Below are 21,460 nucleotides of genomic sequence, written 5' to 3'. Positions count from 1 at the left end.
TTTGTTGGTAGTTCTCTAACTTAAGTACTAATCCCTTCCTGGCTGATTGTTTTCATATCATATACAAGCCGACTGTACGTGGGTTTTGCTGTCACCGTCACTCGTGTAGGTGCGGTGGGCGGCGGTGGCTGGCTGCACTGGCAACATTTAAGACAGATTTTCAAAAAGCATATGCCTCATAGGCTCATACGCTCAATGGGGACAACTACAGTGTGTAAATACTTTTACTATTGGTGAGTTTATTACAATATTACTGTAGTTTGTTCAACAAGTTAGATTGGAGACGTGTCGTCGTTTCGTCCGGTACAGTAGTATCGCAGCCTGTCCCTCCTCACTCTGCCCAATAATATCCAGTTTGGTGACAGTCAAACTACAGTAGCTCTTGCCGTGATTTCATGTTTCTTTTTCTTATTCATCTTTCTTCATGCTTATCCAACAAAAGTGCAGGCGTGCGGCATTATTAAAAACAAACAGCTATGCCGCGCGATCATAGTTATAATAGTCGCGATTGAGTGAAGTAGTTGATCATCTGATTCATAGCCTGGTAAGCCTGCTAGCTACGGTAGCAAGCCTAGTATGTAATCATAACCTCTTCCTAGCTTGTAGCTCCTTCTAAAAACCAAAGGAACTGTTGTTGAACATTTAGGGTTGTATGAAAAACATCGCATCATTTATTCCTCCTCCTCCTCCTCCGTCTCAACAAACATTTTCAGCAACGTAACATGCTATGCTGCGCCGTAGAAAGGTCTTGCGCATCAAAAATAGCAGATCTACAAGCTCACAGCGCGTCCATCCGTGAGTCATTGTGGACTTGCAACTTTGACTTGACTTTTAACAGCTGATGAATTTCGGCCAATCAGAGCGGCATTCAGCGTAATCTAGTACCCCGCTTTGTGGTGAGATCAAAGCGTGTCGCCACTCTCTTACTATTCCACTCGGCCTGCATTCACTGGCTCTGTTTTGCAGTTAATCCTTCACTCGCACTGGCCGTTTCAGAACACGATGTTTTAATGCTTGATTGGATGGAAAAAAATATCATATTTTACCGCCGACTAATCGATTATAAACCGATTTTGATGGTATTCGTGTCGACTATCAAAAATCACGTTTGGTTAATGCCCTAGCGTCGACACCTGCCGTGGAACAAACGGGACGAACCGAGGCGCATATATGGATAAGAACAACAACACCAACACTACACGCACACGAGCGCACGCGCTACAACACAAAACAGCTGCATACAACGCGTGTCACTGTGGACTTCTGTATCGCAACGCGGGGCAACGCAACTCTGGGATGAGCGGGCCGAAGGCCCGCGAAATTCTAGTAGTATACAGTCCTGCATCATCAACTCCTACAGTCTTTCTATGAGTGAACTACAAGGGGTCCTGAAAGGAGAACCCGTCTACTCAGGTGCAGCTGGTGCAACAACAACCCACTCAAAACATTTCACAACGCATGAAGTTACAGTAAAGCTATTAGGCCTGGTAAGACAAGAAACATTGTGTTTCTTGTTTTATTATTACAGGTACAAGGAAGAGCTACCAGGAGGATGGCCTGGCCTGTATGTCTTGTACCTTATAGTTAAATAAAAACCTTCTTGATGGAAGAGACTGAACTCCACAACAGAATGGCAAGCAAGCAGGTTGTGTCAGCGGTAAACATGTGATCCTTTGAAAAATCTACCCCATTTGTTTTCGCTGGCTAAGAATCAAAACAGAATCTCCATCTAGTGTTGGGTGGAACGCATCGTTAGCCCTCTGCCTATTATGTGGCACCTTCTGTTTGATTAAAGACAAACGAGCGAGTAGTCTTTCTTTAGGCACAGGTGCGTTTCATTGTCTTGGCAAGCAACGTAGCAGTCTGTTTTAAACCATTCTAGACGGGAATCCCATTTGGTGTTTATAGCATTAATTATGTTATACTTTAGCTATTGAAAAACAGCAGATCTACAAGCTCATAGCGCGCCACCGAGTGGCGCGCTATGAGCTTGTAGGTCTGCTATTTTTGAAAAATCGTGAAAATGTGGCACAAATCTTTGAATATGTATTCTTTCAGAGTTTCCAACTCAAATCTTTGCTTCTGGGGGAGGTCCCTGGAACAACATATTTTCAGATGGGGGTCGGCGGCCTAATACATATAATCTTTGGGGTCCTTGACATGAAATATTGAGAACCACTGATATAGAAATTTGAGGTTTTTCAGAAAAAAAAATGTCAACGTCAGGTCAAAATGGGTTAATGTAAACACTACGCTCCCACTAAAAGTGTATATTTGTGTTTGTTGCAACGACGCCACGGTCACTGCTACCAAGGGCAACGCACTGCCATGTCTTATATGGACACCAACAAAACGTCCATCATGGGATATGAGAACCATCTGTTACCTGTACGCCATGGTTAGTCATTACCTCGGGGGGGCAGGCAGGGCACGTTGGGAAGTGTATACCTTCCTGCATCTTTTTACGCTATATGGCCGAACATCTGGTACGAAGCCACCCATCTGTTAACCGCTTTCAACCTGGCATCTCAATTTTTGGGCACGTCGTCAAAACAAATTGCATAAACTGCAGACCTACACGCTCACAGCATGCGGTAATATGAGGCATTGTGAGCTTGTATAGATCTGCTGTTTTCACTACTTGTTGTACGACGAAGTACATAGGGCTTAACCCATTTTGACCTGAGATCAGATTCTAAAAATGTCTTCTACATCCTGACAGTTTTCTGAAAAAGCTATGTTTCTATGTCAGTCGTTCTTCGAATTTTCAAAAATAGCAGACCTACAAGCTCGTAGCGCGCCACTCGGTGGCGCGCTATGAGCTTGTAGATCTGCTATTTTTCAATAGCTAAAGCACAACATAATGCTAACACCAAAAAGGGGTTCCCACCCAAAAGGGCTTAATCTACCCATGCACTCTGCAGTGTGGTTGGGCACGATACAATGCTGCAATGCTACGGGGGGGGGGGGGGGCATGCTTCGCCATGGAGCAACAACGCATGCAGACAGATGGATTTACTATCTCCACTGCAGCCAATACCGTCGGCTCAGCAAAAACTGGCCCCCGCTCAGTGAAACGGGACACAGAGAGCAAGGCAAGATCGAGTTCTGCTGTCGAAATTGTGGGCAAAAAAAAAAAAACGAGCAGACCGCAGTGCGGAACGATGTGTTCCGTTCTGTTTCGTTTATCTGCTCCGTTTCAACTGGACATGTCATGGTCCCGAATGGCAGCATTTAATGTAGTTTTTTGCTGTTTTGACCAGTGTGGCAGAGTCGGTCTCGAGTGAAAGCTTTGAATCACCCTCACTGTTTACTACTACCTCTACAGTAGTAGCACAACAACTCTACTAATCATAACATGCTCTAGTACAACTGGTTCCCAAACACTGGGTCAGGACCCATTTGTGGGTCGCGGACACATTATGGGTCCCTTTATTTTTTTGTTTCCTACATTTAGTATCATTATTTATTATTTTATTACTATTATTAAAAATAAAAAAAAACATTCCCAGAAAAAAAGTTCGAAAAAGTTTAAGAAGTAGTGAAAATAGTTTCACTTCACTAGTTTCGGTCCAGGGCAAATGTGTAATTTCTTTCTTGGGTCTTGAGCTTAAAAGTTAGGGAACCTCTGCTCTAGTAGGCTAATGATAAAAACAGCTCATGTTGCCATGCAATAATTCATTTTCTATAGCATGGTACGAAATGATCTAATCATAGACAGATACACAACCAGCCATGCGCACGCACGCACGCGCACACACACGCACGCACGCACGCACGCACGCACGCACGCACGCACGCACTCCATGCCAGACAGCCAACGTCTTTTCCGTACGCACACCAACCTGGTCCACTCTGTAGGACGGCTGCTGGCGGGGCAGGCTGTGGAAGGGTAGCGGCGCGGGCGGTGAGCTGGCCACGTGGAGGCGGGCGGGCAGGGCTCTGTGGTGAGGGGGCACGGGGGGCAGGGTGGGCTGCGCCACATTCAGGACCAGCGGCACGGGGTGGCTGATGTGCAGAGGCTGGTAGAGGGGAAGTCTGCGCAGGCTGTGGGAGTGGAAGTTGTGGGGCGGGAGGAGAGGCTCCGAGCTCAGGTGAGAGGGCTGGAGGGAGCGGGAGAGAGAGAGAGAGAGAGAGAGACATTTGAAGTTATTACATTATCCCATTAACCCATTTTGACCTGAGATCAGATTCTAAAAATGTCTTCTACATCCTGACAGTTTTCTGAAAAAGCTATGTTTCTATGTCAGTCGTCAGTCATTTTTCAAAAATAGCAGACCTACAAGCTTGTGGCGCGCCACTCAGTGGCGCGCTATGAGCTTGTAGATCTGCTATTTTTCAATAGCTAAAGCATAACATAATACTAACACCAAAAGGGGTTCCCGCCCCAAAATGGGTTAAAACCTGAGACCGTTTCTACAAATGCATTCCAAATCAGTAGTTCCCTAAAATGATACATATGTGGCCATGGCCATGGCAATGTGTTGTGCCAGGGCCCCACTAACGCTGAAATTTAAAATGACAATGATGCTTTCCTGGGTTTAATGGGTCAATTAGGTCCAATCTATTGCGGCCATTAAAGCCTTCACTCTTTCTTCCAAACACAATTTGTCTTACTCACACTATCCCTCTTCTGCTCCTACTGTATATCCCCGCTGCCTCTTGGAGCATTTGCGTGGTGCAGTAATTCAAGGCCTTTACTGTACCTGAGCTCAAAGTGCAGCAGCAAGCGAGTGATAAATAAGCAAAAATTCACCCGGGCCATGAAGCCATTATGAGCGTGAAACAGCCGATGTCAGTGGGAGCCATAAAGCTGGAATACAACATTATTGGAGCTGACATTCTAAAACCCGTTAAAGCCAGAGACACGCCACATGTCCTGAACAGCTGTTAGCCTCCTGCTCCACAACAAAATAATAACACCTGGAAGAGTTGGAAGTGATTTCCTGCCTGACACGCACAACGCGTACGTGCACACGCACGCACACGCACGCACAAGACTGCGGTTACAGGAGCTGCCGTGAGGCCTCTGGACATCTGGACATCAGTGAAGCGACCAGCGCGTGATTAGAATTGACAGGTTGTTTCCAACAGGAACGCAGGTGCAGTCTATACGCTGCTAATGACCACTCAGAGGAAAGGCTTCTACACTACCATGGGTTTTATCTACTCCACAGACAGTATGCCAAGACAGTCAAATGACCTGTCCATTGTCAACGGTTATTTAGCAGGCCAAGTGTCTGCTCAATAACAACTTACGCCTCATTTTATACTTGATTTATTTTTGCCTATAATGACATGCCCAAAATAGGGATGCCAGGTTGAAAGTGGTTAACACAAAAACATATACTGTATGAAATATATTCTTGCCATCTGGCAGAACCACTGTATCTCCATAATTCAGCTTGTTGCAGTTCGTTTTTTTGCAATCTGGGAACCCATTCTGTAAAAAAAAGACAAAGGGAAAAAAAAGGGAAATGTAGCACAAAAGGAGGATTTACAAGAAAAAAAAGAAGTGAAAGTGGTTAAGTGCGTCTGTGGGTTTTTAGACATAGCTTGTGACTAAATAACTCCATTGGCTCCATTGGAGCACAGGCGCTTTTTTAGATTCCCTGAAAAGTAACAGTTTTGGACATACATGACATTCAAAACAATGATATCATTATGAGATATCATATTATGGAGCCAATCCAAGCTGCTTTAGCCAGTAATGTCATGCAATGTTTGGTTGCCTGGCTACATGTACGTGTCCTACAATCTGTTTCGCATCAGTTGTGGTTCATATTAATGTCAATGTAAACATGGTTTTACTCTCATTTCATTCCATTTAATTTCATTTGTATTTCACGTTAGTGTATCACAGTACAATACAAGTTATATCAGAGGATGATAATTGTCTCCACTAGGCCGAAGGCATGGGGAGAGAGTATGTTTTTCCATCCGTGTGTGAGTCTGTCTGTGTGTGTGTCCGTCTGTCTGTTATCAGCTAATCTCTGGCACCGTTAACAACCCGGCCGATGCCAAATTTTGCACACACACTCCCTGGATGCCAACTATGATCCTCTGCCCCAAACTTTCCAGAACAGTTATAGCTTAGTTATAGTTATAGTTTTTCTATATTCTTTTTTATTGTTATTATTGTTTTTTACTGTGATATGAATTCCCCTGAGTCTGAAATAAAGATTGAATTGAATTGAACACACACACACATTTTTGTTATACTCGCACAGATCACACATTAATCTCTCTCACTGCGGATCAATTCAAGTACAAGGAGGTCCAAACCAATTTTTGCTCTGTGCCCAAATCAATCAAGTGTGTTCCCATGCCTCAATGGAATGAAACACTTTATCGCAGACAGAAACGCTATAGGCAGTAATGATTACTGTGTCCTGTGTTTCTGTATCCGTATAAATGGGACCATCTCTCAATTATACGTTCTCCGTCTTCTGCCAACAATACCGACTTGATTAATAGTCCTTCAAGAGAGATTAACCCATTTTGGGCGGGAACCCCTTTTGGTGTTAGCATTATGTTATGCTTTAGCTATTGAAAAATAGCAGACCTACAAGCTCATAGCGCGCCACCGAGTGGCACGCTACGAGCTTGTAGATCTGCTATTTTTGAAAAATCGAAGAACGACTGACAAAATCAATTATCTGGCGTGCTGTCCTCTTCTTTTGACAATATGGTTGTGATATGCTTTTGATATTTTGAAAAGCTCCTTTGAATTAAATCGCTATCCTTCCCAGTCATTCATTTTCATGGCCAGTGGGGATATGTTTTGTCCGTTCTTCTGGTCAGACTGACTTAAATAACCACATTAACTCTATTTTTGGCAGACAAAAGATGTCAAATTATTTTTCCTTTTTTAAATGTTATGATTAAGTACAGCATATAAGGCTTAAGTGATTAAGAAAATGGTCCCCCTGTTTCGTTTTACAAATCGAACGCGATGACAATTCCGAGTCCAGGCTGAGTTACAAGTTATATAAGTTGCAAGGCTCCATTAGAGTATAATTTGGAACATATAATCAAATTAAACAGCACGCACGCGCACGCTATTTTGCAGGAACAGGCATAACCGCTGCTCCTTCGCCTGGAAAGGAGTCAGCTGAGGTGGTTCGGGCATCTGGTTAGGATGCCTCTCGGGCGTCTCCCCTAGGGAGGTCCTTGACGCACGTCCCACTGGGAGGAGACCCCGGGGCAGACCAAGGCGCAGTTGGAGGTAATACATCGACTCACTGGCCTTGGAACGTCTCGGAATCCCCCCAGGAGGAAGTCACTAATGTTGCTCTGGAGAGGGAAGTCTGGAGCACTCTGGTGGAGCTGTTGCCCCCGCGACCCGACTACGGATAAGCGGTTGAAGATGGATGGATGGATGAAGGCAACTCTCTAGGCTGCTTGGAGACACTGTGACCCACCTTGTAAATGCTGGCTCCAGAGGGTTTAGGTGGGGGCCTGCGCTGTGGGGAAGCCCTGTACACAGACTGGGTCCTGGTGGGGCTGCTTGGCCTGTTGGCCTCCACAGATCTATATGCACACAGTCAGGGAGAGATCTTTAGGGCCTGCTACACAATCTGACTCAATACCGCATTTGTGATACATCAGCGACGAGGCTACATCTGACAATATGGGGTCACTGGAACCCTTGCAAGTTATAATAACCCATTAATCCATTTTGACCTGAGATCAGATTCTAAAAATGTCTTCTACATCCTGACAGTTTTCTGAAAAAGCTATGTTTCTATGTCGTTCTTCGGTTTAAAAAAAATAGCAGATCTACAAGCTCGTAGCGCGCCACTCGGTGGCGCGCTACGAGCTTGTAGATCTGCTATTTTTCAATAGCTAAAGCATAACATAATGCTAACACCAAAAGGGGTTCCCGCCCAAAATGTAAGAAGGTCTTATATATTGGCTACTTTTGAATTAAAATGCGCCACACGCTACATCGTGACTGTAATGCTGTGGCCATGTTACCTGAGTTTCTCCAGAGAGCTCTTCTTATTGGTGAAGAGGAGGCGTAACAGAGTCTTCCTCTTCAGAAAGACAAGGAAGGTGACTCCCAGCAGGCTGACCAGGGTGACCAGGATCGCCACCGTGACCGCCACGCTGTGGGCTGACAACATACGACAACGTGCACATTAATACACACATGCACGCACATCTACAGCATTGGTTCCCAAACTTTTTCATGTCAAGGACCCCCAAATAGACACTAATTAGCCCCGCAGACCCCCATTTGAAGAGATATGCCAGGGACCCCCATAAGAGAAGATTTTTAACGGCTCTAGCAGTGATTCTCAAGCATTTTAATTTCAAGGACCCCTCCAGTTTGACATGCATTAGTCTACGGACCCCCCATTTAATGGCATTTCTATCTCTGAGACCCCAATTTATATTGTTAAATCAATATTAATTTAACTCTGAAAGTGTATGGAACTCGGACCATAAGGGTCCATTTGGTTCAAAACTATCATTTAGCCGGACCCCACTTTGGGGACCACTGATCTACAAGCATGCAACAATGGAAGAACACACGCAAGGAGAAGCTGTTACTACAGTATCGCTAGGCCTCAGCTATAGCTGTCACAGTCTTCAATACATTTCTCTCCTCATGCCGTTTTGCTTTTTCTCATCTTAAAAAAATAAAATAATGGATTTTCCTCCCTTAGAAGTACATGTTGCGTGATGTATTGCTGAGGGGAAAGGGGAGTTCAGACATCTCATTCCGAGCCAAAAATCAATACAACTGACGCTGATCAAAAATGTAAGTACGAGGCCCAATATGTGTGTTGTATCTTTATTAGAGTGTCAACCTCATTCCTGGGTGTGGGGGCCATTGTCTGTCTCTACTGTCAGAAGAACGGGGCAAAAACCTTATCAATACCTGCCAGTCTCATTGGCCCGCTGTCTAGGCTGCCTCCAAATCCAGCGTTGTCACAGAACGGAGGGGCCCAGTGGGCCTCGCAGTGGCAGTTCCTCTTGTTGTTACACACCTGCAAAACATGGAGGCTAGTATTATTCCAATCCTGCTCATTGTCAGTTAATCCAACACTGGAAACAGATGGCCCTCATTAGCTCTTGTAACTTTAGTTTATCGTTTCGTAAAGTATAGCGCCGTTAAGTTTGGTTTAACATTTATATGATCCAGTCTGTTGATTTAGCTGTCATCCTAATGTATGCGTGTGTCTTGTTACATCCTGTACACCATATGCTATCCAGGTGTACTTGATATACTCCTTGTCGGCTATATAACCGAGATATAAAAGAACTAGCGTTTCATTATGTACAACGGGATCTTCCATCTCTGTCAAATCCAAGGATGAAACAGAGAATCTCGGACCACATGTAAAAGACTCGGTTCACTTTTTACAAACAAACAGCACCGCTCCGGCAGGACCAAAGTGATTATGGAATGGATAAAACATGTGTGTGGGAGAGCCCAACCCTGAAAGCCTGGAAGACCTTCCAGGACTGGAGTGGGATCCAGGAGGATTCCCCAGCGAGCTAATGGAGTCCAGATGCCAGCTAGAATGACAGATGGAGGAGGGAGATGGCGAAGGGAGATGTGGGACTAGGGGTGGATCTCGTTTTCACGCGGCCTCACATGAAGGTGAAGTGCCTTCCCTGCCTCCCGGCAGTGGACTCTCCCTATAGGACGGACCGGGTGACGAGGTTAAGAGGCACTCGAGGCAGCTGAGGGCGTTAGCACAGTTGTACGGGCATGCATGTGCATTTTATACATTTATATATATATATATATTTTATATATAGTGAAAACACTACCCTTCCTCTCTGCCTGACCTACTTGTTGTTAACTAGTTGTACGAACGCTTGTTTTCTATTGTTGTATTGTTTATTGGATCTTGTTTAGTCGATACACTTAATTGTTATAGCTCATGCTCATTTGATTTAGCTATTTTGTCTCATCTGTTTAAGGAAATAGGTAGCTGATATATTGCACTTTTACCTTAGCGCTAGGTATACTCTTGGTTGCTTGTTTTTGCAGAAAATGCACTAAAGACTTCTGGTGATTAGTAGTTTTTGTTCCCTACCTATGTTGAATACACTTATTGTAAGTCGCTTTGGATAAAAGCGTCTGCTAAATGACTGTAATGTAATGTAATGTAATGTAATGTAATGTAATGTAATGTAATGTATATCGTTGCTCTTGGACAGAAACCTTGTATCTGCATATTTCATCTTTTCATGTTTTTACCAGTGGCTTGAAAAGCACTGGTCTATGAATAATACCCATGAAAACTTTGACATGCTAGTCATACTGACACCCGCTGACTGAGTTCTGATTGGCTGCCTCTCTACGCAACCCATAGAGGGGGGACGGACGCAACCAGACACTTTCAATGCCATAGTCGAAATGGTCACGCAAAGCAGCGAAGCAGAGCACACCGAAGCGCGTCCCCGTTTTTACTACCCGGTTTCGCACCAGTGAGGGGACCTCCCTCCCCTCACTGGTGCGAAACCGGGTAGTAAAAACGGAGACTATAGCCCACACCGCACAAGTGGGTGTGGAACGTGAACTCGTGAAGCCCGTGTTGAAAGAAACAACACAAACTAGAAAAAGTGCCCTTCTGGGCACAGGTCTCCACCAGGAGGATAGGACTGTGTGAGATGTTTGGCAAAATGTTTAGGAGTATAATATAAACATGTTTTTTTGTTTTAGTTTTTTGCAACAATTTTCTTCATTTTGTTGAGGAAATGCAGAGCCAGATCACTCATAGCATCTTTGAGGATAGAATTCTGGATGAGCAGGACATGTGCAGCATTTTGAACGAAACGGGCCACTCCTGAAAACTTTGGAAGGCAATCTTAGCCAATCAGTGTAGAATCGGAGAAATCCAACAGACTCGTCTTGATCACATGACTACAGAGATCATGTGGACCGATTTGCGTGAGATTTGGATGAAATCTGTGCGACTAACATAAGCAATGTGTTTTGCAGAAATTGGCCTCATGGTGGCGCTATGACCGGCAGATGTGGAGCGATGCAGGGACAATGTTTTTCCATGGCCTGTAGGGAGTGCGCATACATAAGTTGTATACAGATCGATGCAGTTATAGCTAAAACAGGAATTGGCCTGTTATAGCGCCACCGTGAGGCTGATTTGGGGAAAAGAATTGTGGCATGTCGTCCTCGGCCTAGTGGAAATGTGCGTGTATAATTTCACGGAAATTGCACACTGTGTTTGTGATATTTTGTTCGAAACGGACCAATCGTGTGAGCTTTGGAAGCCAATCTTAGCCAATCAGGATGGAAGATGGGAAATGGTGCCACTCCGTGTTGATCACATGACTATGGAGATGTGTATAACGAATTGTGTGATGTATGGATAAAATGTGTACGAGTAATCTACATAAATGTTTTTTGCCTAAATCGGCCTCATGGTGGCGCTATAACAGGCCGTTGAGGAATATTTGGGGCAGAGGTTCGTCGTTGGCATCCAGGGAGTGTGTGTGCAAAGTTTGGCATGGATCGGGCCAACGGTGCCAGAGATTAGCTGATAACGGACGGACGGAAGGACGGACGGACGGACGGACGGAAGGAAGGACACACACACGGACGGAGTGCAAAACATACTCTCTCCCCATGCCTTCGGCCTGGTGGAGACAATAAAGACTTTGGCGAAAACAGAAGCCCAACACGAGGTTAAAGGAAACATTCAGTCCAAATATGTAATAACTAAAACGTTATAGTGGCTATTTGTACACTAACTCGTTTACCTCAGAGAATGTTTTCATTCTGGATAAAACCATAAAATGGTCTATGGTCTGACTCTAATCTAATGGAACGAATTGACGATTCAACTAACCCCTCCCTCCCCTTACTGGTGCGAAACGGGGTAGTAAAAACTAAAAACAGGGACCCCCACGCAGACTACCGCAAACTACCGCAGACCCCCGCGCCGACCTCCGCAGGGACCCCCGTTGGACCCGCCGATCCGCGACCCCCACGGTTTTGACACATATGACTATGAGAGATGTTCTTTGTACCTGCCAAGCCAATGTCAACACTACAACCGACAGCTGTGCGTGAGGTGCGACATATAATGGCTTGGAGAATGTGCTACCTGAGAGTGCACAAATACAACCAAATGGACCCATAACAGTCCATTTGTATTTCCATCAGAGTTTATTGTTATAAAAGGGTCCTTTGGTTCCATTCCGTCAGTTACAGAGTCACCTCGACAGATCCTGTTAAAAAAAATTAACAATTCTGGAGATACAAGGCAGCCACTGGTAATTAACTGATAATTGATCAATTCTTGTTTCATAAATGAATGTCCTATTTTATACTTTGTCATATGACAATGTCATAAAAAAATTGCCAACAAGCTCACAACATGAGCAATGTGAGCTAGCAGATCTACTATTTTTGATATTTCTATTAAAACAGGCAGATTGTCACTAAAATGACGTGCCCAACATAGGTTGAAATCTTTATAAATATTTAACAAATTAAAAGTATTAACAAGATACGAAATAATGACTACATTGGATCCATTGGAACACGGATATCCCCCCCCCCCCCCATTTCCTGAACGGTTTTGGACTGTATTTCTGCTCGATGATATGTTACAGCTGAGGGGAGGTTTTATGAATGTGCGAATGGGAGTGTGCTTGTTAGAAAACACAACCTAACATGTATGTGCATCCATAAAACTGTAATAACAGAGGTACCTGTAGTTCAAGGATAAATAATTACCCGACAAGAAAGATGACCCATGATGACCCCCATCATTAATTAACCCATTTTGACCTGAGATCAGATTCTAAAAATGTCTTCTACATCCTGACAGTTTTCTGAAAAAGCTATGTTTCTATGTCAGTCGTTCTTCGATTTTTCAAAAATAGCAGACCTACAAGCTCGTAGCGCGCCACTCGGTGGCGCGCTATGAGCTTGTAGATCTGCTATTTTTCAATAGCTAAAGCATAACATAATGCTAAGACCAAAAGGGCTTCCCGCCCAAAATAGGTTAACATCACAAAGAGTAGCTACCGTTCTCTCTCAGCGACAGCAGGGAATAATCTAATTTAACCTACTTCAAATTAAACTGGTGGGTACTTTAGAACAGACAGGCCACACGAAACTCAAAATATGGAAGATGAATCGACGCCGTATGGGTGAAGGTCTATACAATACACTTATTCAATGTGGTCACTTCTGCAGTACTCAATGTTGAATGGCATTAGCAAGTCTGACGGTATCTCGTCTAGCCTATTCTGCATATCAAATAAGCTTTTAACCCATTCAGTCGATTAAAAAAAAAAAAAAAAATCTAAATCATGACAATTTTCTGAAAGATTTGAGGCACATTTTAACGATTTAAAAAAAATAGCAGACCTACAAGTTCATAGCGCGGCACTCGGTGGCGCGCTATGAGCTTGTAGATCTGCTATTTTTCAATAGCTAAATTATAACATAATGTTTAAAACACCATAAGGGGTTCACGCCCAAAATGGGTTAAAGGTGATGTAATGGAACTCCCATGACGAAATATCCTCTCGGATATTAATGACTTTCACCATTCAATATAGATATCTCAAATGTATTACCAGATAAAGAATATTGCCAAGGGCAAGGTGTAGTTTATAGAAGTTCCTTTCATAAAATGAAAGAAATGTCTGTCTGTAGACATGTATCTACTCCTCACTGCCTGCACCCCAATGGCTCTGAATTTCCAATCCACACAGACATTGACCATTACATTATGGAGGATGTAACGAGGCCCTTTTTAAACACATTTAACGCCGTTTATTAGTCTTTCTCCAAATCCGCTTAACTCTAGCACCAAAGTTTTCGCTGTCACCTCGCCCTTTAGGGCAAGGTCGCTGAAGATGTATGCGTCCTGCTGTCCGGTGTCCATCATTGTGATGTCAGAAGAACAGGCCAGCTCCATATATATGGACGTATGGATCTAGAGGTTTAACCCATTTTGGACTGAAGTCGATTAAAAAAAGGCTTCTAAATCCTATTTTTTTTCCTGAAAAACCCATGTTTCTATGTCAGTGGTGCTCAACCTTTTTCATGTCAAGCTCCCCCAGAATTATCTCTATTGGGCCATGGACCCCCCCCCCCCCCCCATCTCAAAATATGTAGTTCCAGGGACCCCCCAGAAGCTAATATTTTAGTTAAAAATGTTCGCTCTGAAATATATATTCAAAGATTTGTGCCACATTTTCACGACTTATAGCAGACCTACAAGCTCGTAGCGCGCCACTCGGTGGCACGCTATGAGCTTGTAGATCTGCTATTTTTCAATAGCTAAAGTAGAACAGAATGCTGAAAACACCAAAAGGGTTTCCCGCCCAAAATGGGTTAATGATGTCAGATCAACATATGGAATGACTTCTGTATTGGCCATATATGGAGCGTGTCACGATGACTGACAGGAGATGCAGATTTTCATAGTAAACTGCGACAGACACACACACAGGCTACACAGAGCGTGAAGTGGCTGCGCTGCGAGCTCTGGCAAAAAGAGCTCACAAAAGTGACAGTAGAAGATTAAATATGAATCTGAACAACGTCAGCGTAAATTTGTTGAAGAGTGGAATGTGGAGTTTCCATGACTGCTGCAGCAGAACACAGAATAGAATTACATGCTTCCGCCCGGTGCACAATACCACCTCACTTACTCTATCTATTTTACCCCGGGATACTAGATATTTTATTCTTCTATTTTAGTTTGATGTTTACCTGAAACAAGGAACAAAACTCATATATTATACCGTAAAGGTAACCTAAAAAAGCTTTAGCTTTGATATATAATTTTATACTGTCTCCATGAGATGCGCTGTAATCAATACCGAAGTTCAAAAACTATACTGTGAGCAAATCTTGCCCCGGGCACTCTTTTGATTCACAGAGATACGCAACAAAGTAAATAAAAGATAAAAGGGGCCTCTTCAAATATTGATAAAAGGAGCGAAGTGAGTGAGTGAACCTTTTTTTTTGGCAGGTTTCTGTTCGCTTCCGTGGGCCTAAAACAGCTCCTATTGCATCTAAGCTCTCCTCCAATGCGCTTCATATCACATCATATCTGCAGCCAAAAGATGATGGACAGCACTTTAACCCATTTTGACCTGAGATCAGATTCTAAAAATGTCTTCTACATCCTGACAGTTTTCTGAAAAAGCGATGTTTCTATGTCAGTCGTTCTTCGATTTTTCAAAAATAGCAGACCTACAAGCTCGTAGCGCGCCACTCGGTGGCGCGCTATGAGCTTGTAGATCTGCTATTTTTCAATAGCTAAACACCAAAAGGGGTTCCCGCCCAAAATGGATTAAGCACAACATAAATGATGCCCTTAAATGGGATTGATTTAACCTCAGCAGGGCAATGAAGATTGATTGCACAGCATGGGAGCAGCCGCAGTAACTCACAGGCCGTGCTGTAAATACATTGTTGCTGGGATACTGGAACCGCGCTACCGTGTAAAATGTAAAGGCCAGTAGGACAGTCAGGCGTCATTTAGTTCAATTGGCCACACACTTGACTAAATAGTTAAACACAGAGTCATCCAAAAAGCTCAAGGCTCTTTTACGCTGCTACACAAGCTACAATGCATAATTTAACATCAAACACTCTGGCTACAGGCATTTAGCACTCACCCCACGACCACTGCACTTCCCAGAGCACTCATGCACACCAAACACGCTGACGTTCTGGCACTGGCGATTCAGGCACATCTAGAAGAGGGAAAAGCAACGTTAAACATTTTTAAGTGGCTGCACGTTTTTAGCAATAGCTATACTGCCTCAGGAAAAAAGTACTGCCTCAGGAAAAAAGAAAACCTTGGATTTTTTTTCTCTTTACCGTCATTTAATATTGTTAAGATGTGTCTCCTCTTACCTTGCCCTCTCCACACTTCGTACCGGCCAGGACCAGCCCAGGGTCGGGCATGTCATCACCGAGGTAGACGTGGGTCCCTCGACACAAAATACGTCCACCTTCCTGAAGGGGGATGTTGGTTTCTATGGAGACGGCGTTTGTTCCAATCACGGGTCGGTTGGCACCTCCCTGGCACTGAATCTTGCCACACTTTGCATCCCTGAGTATGACACACATATGTACAGTATGTACAATTTACAATTTAGGCATTTAGCAGACGCTCTTAATCCAGAGCGACTTACATTAAGCAATAACAAAAGCATATATAAAGCATATAAAAAACATATATAAAAAGTAGTTATCATGAATCATGCGTAAACTAAGAACGTAACAGTGGAGTATCTATGTAAACTATACATACTATACTATATTATATATTATATATGTGTACTATCAATTGCTAGGACTACATAAAATGCAATTCTAGTGCTGTCTAAGTAACAAGCTATAAGTCTGTTTAAAATACTATCTAAGTCTACATAAAGTGCTATGTAGACTTAAGATAGTATTTTAAACAGACTGGCTTGTTACGTGTACATACAGTACGCAAGAGTGTTTGTGCACGCACTCGCACACGCACACACACAGTAACTAGCAAACTAATGGATATATTTAATGAATAAAGCGTGTGTGGACATGGGATAGTATCTCAGAATTGTAAGTATAAATGTCTAATTGTCGCCAGACTATTGAAAAGGGAGTTAATGACTGTTCTGCTTCAGTCCCCCAGTCATTAACGCAATTACATCAATTAGCAAAGCGCTTGATAAGAGAACTCACCCAAAGGGTGAGAATCTTATGATAATTAGCCAACAAAAATAGCTCCATAAGTACTTGAGATGGTAATTAGCTGCTATCTTCTTAAAATTACTTTCTTTTTTACCCTAGTAAATTCTTTGTTTTTGATATCGGAATCCGTGGTTTAATGATGGTTGCTGACAATGCTACTTAACCCATTTTGGGCGGGAACCCCTTTTGGTGTTAGCATTATGTTATGCTTTAGCTATTGAAAAATAGCAGACCTACAAGCTCGTAGCGCGCCACCGAGTGGCGCGCTACGAGCTTGTAGGTCTGCTATTTTTTGAAAAATCGTGAAAATATTTAGAAGATATTTTTTTAAATTTCGAGGTCAGGCCTAAATGGGTTAAGCTAAACAGTGTTGTTATGCAGTCATTTCTCTGACTGCCTTCGTAGCGGCATTCTTGATGCAGCCATTACCTCGATTCGCATTTGGCAAAGGAGCCTTTAGAATCCTTCCCGCAGTTCCCATATGGATCTCCCGCAGAGTTGACCCTCTCGAAGCAGACCCCTGGGGCGGGCTTGGCTCCTTGCATTAGGAATAGACAGTGAAAATGAACCACAGTTGAAAGCACCCAAAAACCAGGGCCGGTGAAAATTATTCCTAAGCCTGGTTTGTACTTTGTTGCACACCGAAAATGGCAGATTTACAAGCGCACGACGTGCTGCGACACAGTGTGGCGTGCAGTGGCGTGCACAGACATTTAGAGGGGCAGGTGCTCAAGTGAAAAAAAGTGCACCTCGTGCAGCGAGTGGAACCGGCCGGTTGCCTTAATAGTGTGAGATTTATAGATTTTGGGGCATAAATAATATATTAGAAGCTTTTTTATCAAGAATTGATCAATGTCACCATTAGTACAGGAAATCTATGGAAAATACAGGATCAACCTCTAACTAATTGCAAAAAACCCGAACTCAGCTGATTTTGCATCTTCAATATATCCTGAATAACAGAAAAAAAGTTGCCTGGAATTGTCTGAGGGGAAGTGTTGAAAATAGCCTGTACAGTATGGCCACCATTGACATCCTATTATAAGGCAATATTTTCTAAATTTCCTTATGCTTTAAGTAGCATGTGACATATCAAACTAGGTTGTTGTCATGATGCTGAAGCCATTCCAAGCATTAGATTTGCATAAAAACACTCATTGGGCTAAATTTGGCCATAGCAACTTGCCCAAATGTGCTGACCTCATTACATTTTGGCAAGTTGCTATGGCCAAATTTAGCCCAATGAGTGTTTTTATGCAAAACTAATGCTTGGAATGGCTTCAGCATCATGACAACAACCTAGTTTGATATGTCACATGCTACTTAAAGCATAAGGAAATTTAGAAAATATTGCCTTATAATAGGATGTCAATGGTGGCCATACTGTACAGGCCATTTTCAACACTTTCCCCTCAGACAATTCCAGGCAACTTTCTTTCTGTTATTCAGGATATATTGAAGATGCAAAATCAGTTGAGTTTGTTTTTTTTGCAATTAGTTAGAGGTCAAATTACATTATTACTGGACTACATGGTCCACATATTGTACAGTGTACTGTACACTGTATCAAAAAAAAAAGATGGCAAAGGGCAGGTGCTCTAGCACCACCTAGTGTCTATCTGTGCACGCCACTGGTGTCGTGAGCGTGTAGATCTGCTGTCTTTGTGTGCGCAACTGGAGGCCGCTCTTCCACACTAACCTGGTCCCCACAGTGTGATGCATTGCTGCTCGTGGGTCTGACAGATGCCGTTGTAGCAATGCCCGTCCACGTTGTGGCAGGCGTGGCCGTCATGCAGGTAGACGTTGGCGGGGCAGTGAGGGCTGCCGCCGGTGCAGAACTCTGGCAGGTCACAGGAGTTACTGGACTCACGGCACGGCGTGCCGGCCAGTTTGAGCTGTGGAACACGCAAACGCACACCAGAATTATAGGTGACTTGACTCACTTTATTTCCTCCCAAAAAAGCAGAAAGTCATTGAACAATTTTTCTTTCATTATTTCCATTAAAATCTCCATGGAAATCATCAAACTGAAAATGTCCAAAAATAAATAAATAAATATGCGGTCAAAAAAGTTGCCTCGCTTTGCCTCACAACCCTTACCAAAACTTTTTTCCATTGTTCCAAAATGAGTGTAAAGTAAATTTAAACAAAACAAACCACTTCCTGTCTATGCAATAATCTAAAAATAAAATTCAAAAAATATAACTAATTATTCCTGATTAGTATAGATGGAAAACCTTTACTCTGAAGATAATTAATTCTAAAGCAAATAATGTTTATAGGGTGGCAACATCACAACTATATTATTAGAATTATACCAAAATGTCAAATTAGAGATGTAGGCTTCTAAATATCAAGTAATAATAACTCCAAAAAATAAAAATAAAAATAAAAATAAAGTGAAAAGAAAACATAAAACTGTCTCGAACAACTAGCATCACTATTCTGGGGGCGAATATTCGGTGACACAAAGCATTGTAAGCTTGTAGATTGGCTATTTCCGGTGTAATGATTTGGTACTATAGAGGGACAGTACAGTGCAGTATTATAAGTTCAGTTCAGTTTAACAGTTTAAGTCCAAATTTCATTCTGACCCCTCCACGAAAAGGCCTTGTTGTCCTGACCCCTTATCCATCATTTATACATTATGGACAATTAGTGTGGACTTAAACTGTTATTCGTCTATAGTACCGTTTATGAAAAAACCTTTGAAAAAGTTTGAAAAGTCTAGAAACATTTAGGAAATGTTAGCATATAATGACATGACCAAAATAGGGACACCAGGGTTAATGATATCTCACAGCAGGGGGGTCAAACCCTTTGTTATGTCAGAGGAGAGGAGGGACCTCAGTTTCCTTCTAATCTAAAGTCTACACTGAAACATGATTAATAGAAAATGAGCAGCTTCAAAGAACTTAATCAACTCCAGCAAATGTCCCATTTTCAAAGTGGAGGCACACATCTGAGAACTTGATTGGAAGGCATTTACATGTCAAAGGAACAATCACTTCTTTAGCAAGATGAAGAAAACTTAAAAAAAAGTTAAATTGAATTAAATTGTAAAAGGCGGGCGGGCAGGTGATAAATCTTATTAATCATATCACAAGAGAATAATACTCTTGAGTTAATTAATATAAATCAGAAAGAGATAAAGCTGCTGTTCTTGCACTTGAGTGGATATTTGCTACAGCCTTGGAAATGCAATGTCCCCTTCCCTGCAAAGTAAAAGCTTGTGTAACATGTGTTAACAGTTTGACGGCCGCTAATTGTTTAATCCAGTGTTCCACCGCGCGTAAAACGCTATACCCGACATTTGTTTAATGCGTTTAATTCGCCGTTTTAAAATAATTAAAAAGAAACAGCTGATTTATCCGGGACCTGATGACGAGACCGTTGCGTTATGACGACGAAACCGGAAATCAAGTCATCATTTGGGCTGCTAGGGCTTCTGGGAAATTGAGCTCAATGTAAGTGGACGGGGGGTTTGTTTGGACTTCAATGCCTCATAGAGGCGGACCCTGTAGCACATTGTAATGGCCACTGGTGTTGATGATCAAAACATGCCGACGGACCATTTTTCGCCGGACTTTCGTCGTTGAAAGCTGCAAATACTTCAGCGTATGCTCTAAAGGTAATAAAACAATCTCGGCAGCGTAGAATATTTGTCTGTCTCTCATTAGCAGGCAACATGCAGCACTCTCTCTCTCTCTCTGTTTCTGGCACAACAGCGCCACTTTTGCCCCTACTGCTACTCATAGTCACACACATAGGTTAACACACACGGACATTGCTGTTCCTTGGAGTGGTTGCACCACTCAAAAAAAATGAGTATACAGAAAGGTCTCACAGGGCAGGTGAAGTGTGAGACAGTGAACAGATGGACAGAGGAGCAGAGCCGTGTGTGTGTGTGTGTGTGTGTGTGTAGGTCGTATAACGAAAAGTGTTTGGAGACCGAGATAACAACAGAAATGTTGAGAGTATGCTTCCTTACCCTGCAATCCTCACAGCACTGTCCGTGGGCACACACAGCGTCTCCTTTCAGGGTGCAGGTGGTGGCGTTGCAACAGAGGTTCATGCACTCCTGAGAGAGACACACACAAAAAAAACAACACATGGACCACATCAGCGTCAGCCGATATCCTCTCTCGGCACATGATACCATGTGAGGACCATGTCAGGTCAAGCCTTCTGGGATGGGCGAGCGCGTTTCCTGTTGCCCACCGACCTTCGGCGACCCCTTTGAGTTTTGAGGGACACGGCAACATTAGCCAAGCGCTGAGAACTGCTCTCTCTTTGTCAACGCAAAAGGGCCCTGTGTGGCCCCTGAGGCTGCAGGCTCATATGTTTTGGATTTGGGGAATCTCAAAAGATTTTTGGACGTGTGAAGCGCAGCTCATTTGATGGGATCCCCCCAATCCCCCCCCCCCCCCGCCCGGTGTGCATCGAACCAGTGGAAGGCCTGAGGAGGGGAGAGAGGCAAGACAGAATCAATTGAGGCAGTTGAAAGAGTGGGTGCATACCAACTATGAATGAATGGATTGATTTAATCTATAGTATATTTATTATGGAGAGAATTACATTCAGCTTCAGAGGTCAAGTTGAAGTCTTCACAGATAACTGGTTTAGATGGATTGCTCATGTTTCTACCATAAGACCTGATTTTGTATAGTTTCAGTTAAACCTGTTTAACCTGTATATGCACCTGTTTGAGGTACTTATGTATTATGAATGATCATCGATAGAGAAGAGAGGCAG

At 43.1% G+C, this 21,460-nt stretch overlaps 1 protein-coding gene across 1 annotated transcript in view; it reads right to left on the bottom strand.

Annotated features, from left to right (window-relative positions):
• Nucleotides 1-21,460, bottom strand: part of adam12b (ADAM metallopeptidase domain 12b) — a 163,472-nt gene that overhangs the window by 11,655 nt on the left and 130,357 nt on the right. Inside the window, exons 13-21 of the mRNA XM_079511702.1 lie at nt 20,697-20,786; nt 18,405-18,600; nt 17,135-17,243; nt 15,878-16,076; nt 15,637-15,714; nt 8,891-8,999; nt 7,981-8,119; nt 7,425-7,533; nt 3,846-4,103 (exon numbers count right to left, since the gene is read on the bottom strand). Of these exons, the coding sequence (XP_079367828.1) occupies nt 3,846-4,103; nt 7,425-7,533; nt 7,981-8,119; nt 8,891-8,999; nt 15,637-15,714; nt 15,878-16,076; nt 17,135-17,243; nt 18,405-18,600; nt 20,697-20,786 (1,287 nt within the window). The remainder of the gene's footprint in view (nt 1-3,845; nt 4,104-7,424; nt 7,534-7,980; nt 8,120-8,890; nt 9,000-15,636; nt 15,715-15,877; nt 16,077-17,134; nt 17,244-18,404; nt 18,601-20,696; nt 20,787-21,460) is intronic.

This window comes from Electrona antarctica, assembly GCF_951216825.1.
Source record: "Electrona antarctica genome assembly, chromosome: 10".
NCBI lineage: Eukaryota > Metazoa > Chordata > Actinopteri > Myctophiformes > Myctophidae > Electrona > Electrona antarctica.
Note: the sequence above shows the minus strand (reverse complement) of the source record. Positions and strands in the feature narration are given on the sequence as shown.